The 10512-nt window shown below is 44.9% G+C and overlaps 1 protein-coding gene across 3 annotated transcripts in view; it reads left to right on the plus strand.

Annotated features, from left to right (window-relative positions):
• Positions 1 to 7700, plus strand: part of SF1 (splicing factor 1) — a 45070-nt gene extending 37370 nt beyond the window's left edge. For all 3 annotated transcript variants that reach the window (XM_066582593.1, XM_066582595.1, XM_066582594.1), the window contains 3 exons: positions 3525 to 3708; positions 3785 to 3955; positions 6602 to 7700. In XM_066582593.1, coding sequence (XP_066438690.1) covers positions 3525 to 3708; positions 3785 to 3955; positions 6602 to 6930 — 684 coding nt within the window. In that variant the 3' untranslated portion in view covers positions 6931 to 7700. The remainder of the gene's footprint in view (positions 1 to 3524; positions 3709 to 3784; positions 3956 to 6601) is intronic.
• The last annotated feature ends 2812 nt before the right edge of the window (positions 7701 to 10512 follow it).

Genomic DNA, 10512 nt, shown 5'->3' on the forward strand with positions numbered 1-10512 from the left:
TTGAATGGCTGTGATTGGTTAACCCAGCGCCGGCTTTCATTGGTTAATCCAGCGCCACGTCAACCAATCAAAGCATTAGCTTGCTGGAGCTGGGGCATTCAAGCCCCGCTTCCAGAAAGAAATGATGCTCTATCGGTGTGGAGGAGGGCATGGCAGCCTGCAATAGCGCTGCAGACAGTCATAAGGACCGAAACGCCGGCGGTAGGTGAGTATTAGCCCCGCCCCTTTCCCTCCTGAACCAGCTTGCGAGCTTCTTGACTTGCAGGCAGGCTCGTAACCCGAGTTTTCGCTCTTAAATCGGAGCAAAAATTCAAAAGAAATCCTGCTTGCAAGTCAAGAAGCTCGCAAGCTGAGGCGCTCGCCACCCGAGGTACCACTGTGGTAGTAAACCAATAGACAATAAACAATACAAGTGAAGGCTGTGCTCACAAGAGCTTTTCGACTAAGGAACTAGAGGACATAAGAGGTAAAAGTGCTTGTTCTGTACAATGGTCCAGCCATTTTTTATAGGGCACTATACATAAAGCTGCATGAGCTGGTCAACAGCTGATATCTGTATACAGATATGAAGTGTATTAGGATGTGGTGGGCGCGTTGGAATGATGGAGGGAGTTAGGTGTCCAAGGAGGAATGTAAAAACAAGGTACATGGTGAAGTTAGAGTATAGATATGTGCTTAGGGCATACGTGAAACTGTGGATGTTGGGAATAAACTGGATTGTCTGGGGTGGTGATTTACAGAGAACTGGTGCATCCTTCAGTGAAGCTGAAAATCATCCCCCTTCCTCCAGTGTAGTGACCGGTGTAAGACGTGGCTGGGAGGAAAGGAGCCTGAAGTGAAGACACAGGCATTTTCCTATAATATACAAGGAGGTACCCAAAAGAAACGTGAATCTTCTTGTGGGCAGAGCGTTACTAGTTCAGGTTTCTGTTGCAATGTGCACGTATGTGGAACCCTTCTGACGCCCTATGCTAGCAGATGTGGTTTGGGAAGGTCATGTTTGACTCAAGTGTTTTTCTTTCTTCCAAGTTGTTCAGTCTTTAGTCTATTTTGTGATGGCTCATTCATATAAATAAGTGACGTTAAAGATGAAAGCCATGCTTATTTGTTTAATGTGAGAGGGATAGTGCACTTAGAATTTGTAACACAGCGGGAAATAGTCAAAGCTTTGATTTTGAGAGTTTTGAAAAGATTGCATCACGCTGTACGGTGAAAACCTCCATATTCATGGCACAAGTAACTGATTCTTCCATCATCACAACGCACCTGCCCTGTGAGTTTTCAGCAATTTTTAATCCATGACACCCTTGCTTCACCCTCTAGTCACCTGATCCTGCTCCGTGTGACTTTTTCCCCCTATTTCCACGTGTTAACAGACCTCAAATAATAATTTTCTGATGTTGAAGCAAAAAAACAGCAGAAGGACTGCGACATCACTAATGACTAGTTTAAAAAAATGCTTTGAGCAATGATAAATGTATTTCTTCAAATGGAGAATACCAGGAAGGAGACTGAAGTTTCAAAATGTACAACTAGTTTATTTTCAATAAATGAATTCCTGTTTTTTTTAAGGTACCCTCTAGTGTATTATAAAGTTTCTTCGCTTGTACAACTGATAAGGCCCTTTTACATGGAACGATCATTGCAAACGAGTGAAAATGAATGCAGTGTAAACGCAGCCAACGATCAAACAGTTCACTTTTCGTTTATTTGAGGCAGACCTAAAAATCATTGGCTCGTTTGCTAATAATCGTTCGGTTTAAATACCAGTCGTTCTCATTTGCTTATCCCACGAATGTGAGTGACCGTTTTCTTGTGTGAATGAACCAATGATGTATCTACCTGTATAAACAGGGTGCCAGAATGAGCGAACTCTGACATAGTTCTCTCAAAAAGGAAATTGGCAGGTCTGAACAGATCCTTGTGGAAGGTTTATAATTAAAGGTACACTTTAACCTTAAAGAGGTAGTCCCATTTTCTGCACATCGCTGGCTACCTGCTGTGCACACTGCCACCTTCACTTCAATAGTTTTCTGTTGCATTTTCTTTGCTCTGCTGGAAAAACATGCAAACTACGGCTCCAAGATTCTATGAAGGTTACAGATGTCTGACCCAATCAATAACTCAATGTAAAAAAAAATGTATCCCCTAGAAGTTGTTAGAATCGAATAAAACTTTGTGTGATTGTAACATTGATCAAAGTAAATGATTATTGGAGCAAAATAATAATTTATTACAGAAAACTGAGCATTAAAAGAAAGGGAGGCTCTAACTTGGATGTAAGATGTGATACTGGTGGGCATGGAGGCACACTGGTTCTGTGTATGGTATCCTGCAGCATATTCCACACTTGCTGCAACTGAGCCTCTAGATTGTACAAACTTGTAAGCTGTCTAAGCTGGCATCCCAGATGGTCCCACACATGTTCTATTGGCAATTAAATCTGGTGACTGGGCAGCCACAAAAGTGTGACAATGGTGTGGAGGCTTCCTATGACACCCTTGCTGTGTGTGCCCGAGCATTATCCTGCTGGAAAATGCCTCTTGGAGGCCTCGCCATGAGAGGAACACATGTGGCTGGGGATGTCCTGAATGTATCGCTGAGCTGTCATTGTCCATTGTACCACTAGTAGGGATGACCGACTGTGATATGCAATGACTCCCCTTGACATCACACAGGTAGTGGGGGGCAGTTTGCTGCTCCACAGCAATTTCAGGATTGAGGCACTCACCTCAAGGTCTCCAGACACAAACAGCCGTATTCAGTACCTAAACTTACGGAAGATAACTCGATACCACTCTGTGGCAGTCCATTTTCTTAACACCACTGCAAATGAAGGCGACAGTAGGTGGGGTGTCAAAGGCAGTCCACGCAATGGTCACTTGAGACCAAATGTCCTTCAGCCAAGCGCCTGGAAATGGTTCCGACTGACACAAGGGCCTGTAATGATGGCGCCACCTGTCTCTGGATGGCAGACAACAAAACACTTAGAACTGCTTGTGCTTGTTGGATAATCCTCTCTACTGGTGGTCAGTCGAGTGCGTCCTGAGTCCCATCACCTTGTGTGCTCTCAGGCATCAACTGGTCCCAACACCACCTAATAGACTGGTCAAAACAGCCCACGTGGCGGGCAATACGTCGATACGACCACCCTGCTTCTCACATTCCAATAATGCGCTCAAACTGTCAACTGAACGAAATCTCTTCTCTGCGTTGTAGAGGCGTCTAGTGGTCAACAAGCTCTACACAAGCAGAAAGATGTCCACTATGCACAAGGAGCGTGCGAGAGCCTTTTTATAAGCCATGGAGGGGGAACCACTTATTGGGCCTCAGGTGGCAAGACTGTTTATCTAATCACACCACAAATCTAATCTTTTGCATATCAGCGTGGGGTATAACTACATGCCAAGTTTTGCAGCAAAACTACGTCTTTGTGCTTGATTTTATTTTTTTTATGAAGTGTGTGAAATGTTTTCATGTATCCCATTTGAATAGATGTATAAATTGTTGCTTTCTATTTTCAGAATCGGCCACCTTGGATGGCAACTGATCGACCATTCCCATCCCTGCATGGTGCCCCTCATTCCTTCCCTCACCCAATGGGTGGTGCAGGAAATGGTCCTCCCCTACAGCCTAATCCTGCAGGACCACACCCCCACTGGATGCAGCCTCATCCAGGAACACATCCACCTGGTCCTCATCCTATGGGTAAGAACTTGGACTAATAGTTGAAAGAACCACAATAAAAACTTCCCAAGTTCATTTAATTTCCTTTGCCCTTCAGGTCTCATGCACTCACACCCTATGGGTTTGATGCCTCCTCCACCACCCCCTCCTCCTAGTGGTCCTGCACCGCCACCACCTCCACCATCTGCACCCTCCTTGCCTCCTTGGCAGCAGCAACAAAATACAGGTGGACCACCACAACCTGGAGCTCCTCTACCTTGGCAGCAAAGTGAGTAATACCTAAAGGGGTTGTCTTACCAGACATTCACTCGATCCTCTCAATAAATATATAATTACTGAAAATCAGAAGATATTGCCCAGTGTATTGTAGATGGCAGACTGTTGGACAGTGGTTACGCACTCCAAGGTGAACATGCAGATCAGGCAGCCCTGATGCCTGCTTCTCCAAGTTTTATTATCAGTGTGTATTGGTTGGTTTCTGTGATTCTTGATTATTATCCTGCTGGTATCTATAAACTCCGAGCTTTTAGGAGACAGGTCAAGTGAGAAAAACTACTGAAAGTCATTTAGGTTGGATCAAAATTTCTATTTTATTTTCTATTGAAGTGCAACCTAGCGCAATTTTTATTTTGTTAGTACAAGTTAAGCCGACCCATGATCCCAGACAGAAGCAAGGAGTTGCAGGGAAAAGGATGGCAGCTTGTACGACTCAGTCAAATCACAAAAAGGGACCTATATTAATTTCAAAATCACAGAAGACATCCATGCTTACTAATGCAAGGACGGGTATAGATACTGCATAATCCAGCATGCAAATTAGCATTGTACGGGTGCAAAATACTGATGAACGGCCACTCACACATCTGCTACATATTGAGGGGTGAGGGTTGCTGAGTAGTATACTTGGACCTAGATAAGGCTTACAAAGGGTGCTGGTTCCACTGTTACATGTAGTGCACTATGGAGGCTTACAAGCTATGAATGATGCCACATGTGATTCAGACTGTGGATTGCCCAGCCCCTCAAACGTCATGTACACCGTCTGACACCCTGGGCTCCTCCAGCATCTAAAGCCGGACCGTGTGCTGCAAGAATGATAAACACAGTGCGAGAGCCAGTGTGGTTCTCTTCTAATAGAGCAAAACCCATTGGGCTGCATTGTATGTGGTGTCATTTGTGGGTTGTAAGCCTGCATGGTGCAGTACATGTACCAGTGGAACGGGCACCTTTTGTAAGCCTTATCTAGATGCAAATATAGGAAGTAACCCCAACCGCTCAATATGTGGCAGGTGTGTGCGTGGCTGTTCAGTATTTTGTACCCGTGCAATGCTGCTCCATATAGCAATCTTTCCATCTGCATGCTGAGGGTTGTGTGCTCATACCTTGTGTTGTGTATCAGTATATTAGTAAGCATAGGCTCAAGTAATAAGCACGGTTCAGTCAGATTTAAAGAAAGTGTGTAATAGATGTTGATGTATTGTTATTGGGTGACTTCACAATGAAAGTCTTGTGAGATAAAACCCTTGAAGTGAGTGGTTTATTACATTCCTGTGATCTAGGGGGCAATGTGAACAACTTTTGTGGCTTATTAAATGGGAAATTATATTTGTTTTGTGGGGGGGGGGGGGTTATTTCTGCAGAACAGTTATAAGTTTTAAGGATCCTGCCCCACATTTATAAAAAGTTAATTATTTTTAACCACTGATTGAGGATCTGTCATGGGATTAAGGCTGCCTGTCCATGGGCGTTGCGGGAGCCGCTGCCCGGGAGCAGGAGGCGGGAGACTGATCTCCGCTGTCAGCCTATCTGCGAATTGCTGGTCATGAGCGGAGAATCTGAATGATTCTCTGCTCATGGACAGCAACGCTATGGAAAGCTTCAGACAGCGTGATTCGCCGGCGGTTTACAGTCAGCGAATTATCGCCTGTGGATATACGAACGCATTTGCAAGGAATTTATCTGCCTGTACTTACAGGCTGAACAAGCGAACTATCATCATTTGCTCCTGCGAACAATTTATCGCTCTCTGTAAAAGGAGCCTTACGAGTTGGTTAATTTATTGACGCAGGTAGCAACAAACCAAGTTTGAAAAATCTACAACAATGTTAAAGGGGTTGTCCCGCGAAAGCATGTGGGGTTAAGCACTTCTGTATGGCCATATAAATGCACTTTGTAATATACATCGTGTATTAAATATTGGCCGTACAGAAGTTATATACTTACCCCCTCCGGTGTTGGCGTCCCTGTCTCCATGGCGCCGACCGAAGCCGCCTTCTGCCTGGATTAGACGCGCTTGCGCAGTCTGCCCTCTTCTGTCCCGCTCTGGCGTGCTTGCGCCGCAGAGGTCTTCTGCGCATGCGCCGAAGACCTATGCGGCGTGAGCACGCTGGAGCGGCCCCTTCAGTGGGACAGAAGAAGCAGACTGCGCAAGCGCGTCTAATCCAGGCAGAAGAAGGCTTCGGTCGGCGCCATGGAGACGGGGACGCCAACACCGGAGGAGGTAAGTATATAACTTCTGTATGGCCAATATTTAATGCACGATGTATATTACAAAGTGCATTAATATGGCCATACAGAAGTGCTTAACCCCACTTGCTTTCGCGGGCAACCCCTTTAACTTTTGCTTTAGAGAAAACAGTAGCTCTTTTTCCACACCTGAGTATCTTAAGTAGAGGTGTGTTTTTTTTTTGTTTTTTTTTTGGCAAAGCACTGAGCCACAATTTACATTCCACTTTTACAAATTATCACACAGGGAACACTATTTTGGAGTAAAATGCATCAAACGTGGCACAAATAAACTTTTGAATGTTGGCCAATGTTCTGACTGTTACTTTTTTAGCATCTGTACTTTGTGTGCTTTGTTTTCATTGTGTTCTCATTATACATTTTAATTTGACCTATTCTTTCTCTTTAGGCTCTCAAAACACCAACACTGGTTCAGCTTCCCTGCCTCCATGGCAGCAGCAACAAGGAGCTGCCAATGCTGCTTCTAGCAATGCCATCCAGTCTAGTGCCTCCCTTGTCCCTCCTCCTCCTGGTGTCCAACCACCTCTGCCTCCAAGTGCTCCTCCACCTCCTCCACCACCACCTCCTGGTACCTCTGGGTTGCTTTATGCTCCACCACCTCCTCCCCCTCCTCCCATAGATCCCTCCAACTTTGTCACTATGATGGGGATGGGTGTTCCTGGAATACCCCCATTTTCTATGCCTCCTGCCCCTCCACCACCCCCTCCCCAAAACTGAATACTTCAATTGATAAGTGACAGGGCACTTTGCCTTACATATAAGAACCCTGCCCAGTGGATAAATCCCCACCCCCTCCCCAAAGAAAGGAAATGAGGATCAGCATACAGTTCTAAACTTTGTCTCAAGATTTTGTCCTTGACGTTAAGTCTAACAGAATTCAATCACTTTAGTATGTCAGTAATACTTGCAGTAGATTAAAGGGATCTCATAGGTTTTCAATGTAATGTTGAATCTTCATCATTTACGGTGGTTGCTGTTATGGCAACTTTAACATTTTAAAGCATATCATTCAGATCAATGTTACATTCAGATTTCAGCGATAGTGACTAGGATGTTTAATGTGAGTGTGCAAACATAACGACACAAATATAAGCTTAGATATAAATATAGACTGCTTTCTTGGTGATCCCACCCCGTGGACACCAACCTTCAGAGAAAATGTACCCACTGCCCAAAGTGTTTTTTTTTTTTAAAGAGGGGCTGCAGTCAGTTTTTTTTGTAGACACATTGGCCCTATATCACACTTAATACTCTAGTGGCTACATAAACTTAATGATATTTACTTGTGTACTTCACTGTCCAGACCTCCTAGAGTATGACTGTTCATTCCCGAAACTGATGTGATTTGCAATTGGATGCTGAATTTTGTCTCACTGAAAGTAAGGTTATAGGATATAGATAAAGGATTTGGCATTTTACACCCTTTTGCTTGCTTTTGTCTGACTCTGTATAAAAGCTTATCTTCTATTAAAACTTTTTTTTTTTAATGAATGAGTCCCGAAGGTGGTTAATGACAATGTGAAATTTCTAATTTTTTAATGTAAAATCTGAGGTCTTGCAGCTGGGAGTATTAAAGGGGAAACGCCAGTAAAATGTTTCTTGTATTAATGGTTGTATTAGTGCTTCAGAAAGCTTAACCTCTTAACCAAGCCAGATTTTGAAAATCCTTTTTTTTTTTTCTAGCTGTGTCACTGGGGGACATAGCGAAGACCTTGAGTTGATTCCTCGTACCAACTATATTCCTCCTGTGGCCACTTAGCTAAGTCAGTTTTAGCTTAGTGTCCATAAGACGCAGACCTTCCTGTTGCAAGTCTTCAAGATCCTGGAGTCCCTTAGACTGTTTGGGTTTCACAGATAGAATCCCCCTATTGAGGAGGAAGATCAGGGTTGCCACTAATTTCCCTGCTGATTCCCTACTTCCTGAAGGCAAGGTGGAACAGAGATTTCCTAACTTTTTTTGACGTGCCAGTGAAGATCCTTTCGCAGAGATCCCTGGACTCTCCTTCCCCAACCAAAGGAAGGTGAGAAACTGAAGGATTAGGCTGGATATCGATGCTCTGGCATTTGGCTCTTCCACTCCAGGAAAAGGGAGTATGTTTGCTCACAGGTTTAAGTTCCCTGCCCTTTCCCGTGCTTCCCATCCTGTGTTTCTGGTGGCCGAGGTGGGAGGGGGCATTCCCTTTAGGGGGTCTTTCCTGGGCTGTACTGCATTTGTGGGGAGTTCAACCACTTTTATAATTGTTTCAATCGCTTCTGTTAGCCGCCACCATGTGACAATCCCCAGTGGCATGATGCAGTGTTGCTTCAGTCAACTATCTGTGCCCTATGCAGCTCCTCCACCCTAGCCCACCTATACCTCTCAGACATTGCAGGTAGACATTTTATTTTCTGCATATACAGCTATATTGTTGGATCTTAGGTCGATGATAGTGTTTTGTAGCACACCCTCATGCAGATCAGACGTGGAGCAATGTCCCAGAATCTCAGTATCAGAAGTAAATAGCTGGATTTTTTTTTAAATGCTTGGTTTTATTGAAACAGCCCTGATGTTCACACTTAGTACGCAGTTGCAACTTTTTGGGCTAATGCTCTGTCAAGCATGGGCAGATACTTGGAATATTTAGGGTTGACAGTAATTCAGCCTGGATATACGGAATGTCCGAATATACGTCAGACTATGTCAAAGTCCTGTGGTATGGTATGCAGAGGGGAACCTCAGTTGCCAGCTAGGGTTCTAGGGGGAAACCCAGTACTGCACGGCCTTATGTGGTTAGCAGGAGTCTCTTTGCATGAGCTGCTTGCTTCCCAGAACAGTCAGTGAACCTGTTTTTAGAGACATCTACTGCCATGCCTCTGCAGGGTCCTGATCCTGAATAGGCACGCTCTCTCTCGGTGGCGAAATCTTTCAGGTCCATTATTGAGATTCTGGGCAGGACATGCAGCAAGGTCACATGTTCATACTGTCGCCTCCTTTCTCTGCCATGCCTCTGACCGCAGCATCTCACTTTGCAATTCCCTCCAAAAGCGAAATAATGGATTCTGACATTTAGATTAGAAACAGTCTTCCAAAGTCTCTGCCATGGTAACATAGAATGTTAGGCTGAAAGAAGACAATGTCCATCTAGTTCAGCTTCCAGGAAAGCAAAAAAACCAACGAGGCAGAAACTAATTTAGCCCATTTGGGGGGAAAAATTCCTTTCCGGACTCCATAATGGCAGTCAGAATAATCCAAGGATCAATGTTTGAAAGTTCCTACCTGACTCCAAGACCCAGATCAACAACTGAACTGGTTATTTAATGTCTATCCTGTAATATCATAGCACTCTAGAAAGACATCTAGTCTCCTCTTGAACTCCTATCGACTTTGCCATCACCACGTCCTCAGGCAAAGAGTTCCACAGTCTCACTGCTCTTACCTTCTGTGTTGATGATGAAATCTTCTTTCCTCTAGATGTAGAGGGATGGCCTCTTGTTACCGTTGCAGTCCTGGGTATAAAAAGATCATGGGAGAGTTCCTTGTTTTGTCCCCTAATGTATTTATACATAGTTATTTGGTCGCCCCTTAACTGCTTTTTTTGCAGGGTGAATCATCCCAATTTCCCATTACATCCATCCAGCCTGACCGAACGCATGGAGGTTGCCCTTTGACCTCAGGACAGGAAGAGGAGAGTTCTTAAGGCCCCCTTCCACCGCTATTCTCCAGTGGTGTTCTGGTCCCAACGGGGCACAGGGAGAGTCTCTACGTGTGCCAGAGGATGGAGGTCGTCTTACCAGGACCTGGCGGTTTTCATCAAGAGGGTCGATGGAAAGACGCCCTCCCGCAAATACTGCGGCATCTCTGCGGTAGAGAGCCCAGACTGAGGCTACATGGATCCATTCACTCAGTCCAGATTCCATAAGATCATGCCCCTCTGCAAAGGCCGGGCATTCCTACAGTGTTGAGCGCCCAGGACAAGAGCGGTGAGTGAGCCCGCGATGGCGTGGCCACACGAATGGCGCAGTGATGTAGCCGCATAATGATGTGGCACGCTGACTAGCAGCATAATAATGATGCAGCCACGCTAGTTGACCATATAGTAATGCAGGGCGGCGACGCAATGACGCCAGACGCTACACACAGCAGGAGGTGCCAAATTCAAATAAAATGGAGCCTTTTCCCCTCAAGCTCACCTGTATGTGTGCAGTAAGCTCTTTTTGTCTTCGTGGAGTGGTGCAACAAGCATTGACAGCCTGGAAGGTGATGGGGAGTGCATCTACTATAAGTAGTCCACTTGTGAAAAAGGAGCAGCAGTTCCTAGT

This window comes from Eleutherodactylus coqui, chromosome 11 (assembly GCF_035609145.1).
Source record: "Eleutherodactylus coqui strain aEleCoq1 chromosome 11, aEleCoq1.hap1, whole genome shotgun sequence".
Lineage (NCBI taxonomy): Eukaryota > Metazoa > Chordata > Amphibia > Anura > Eleutherodactylidae > Eleutherodactylus > Eleutherodactylus coqui.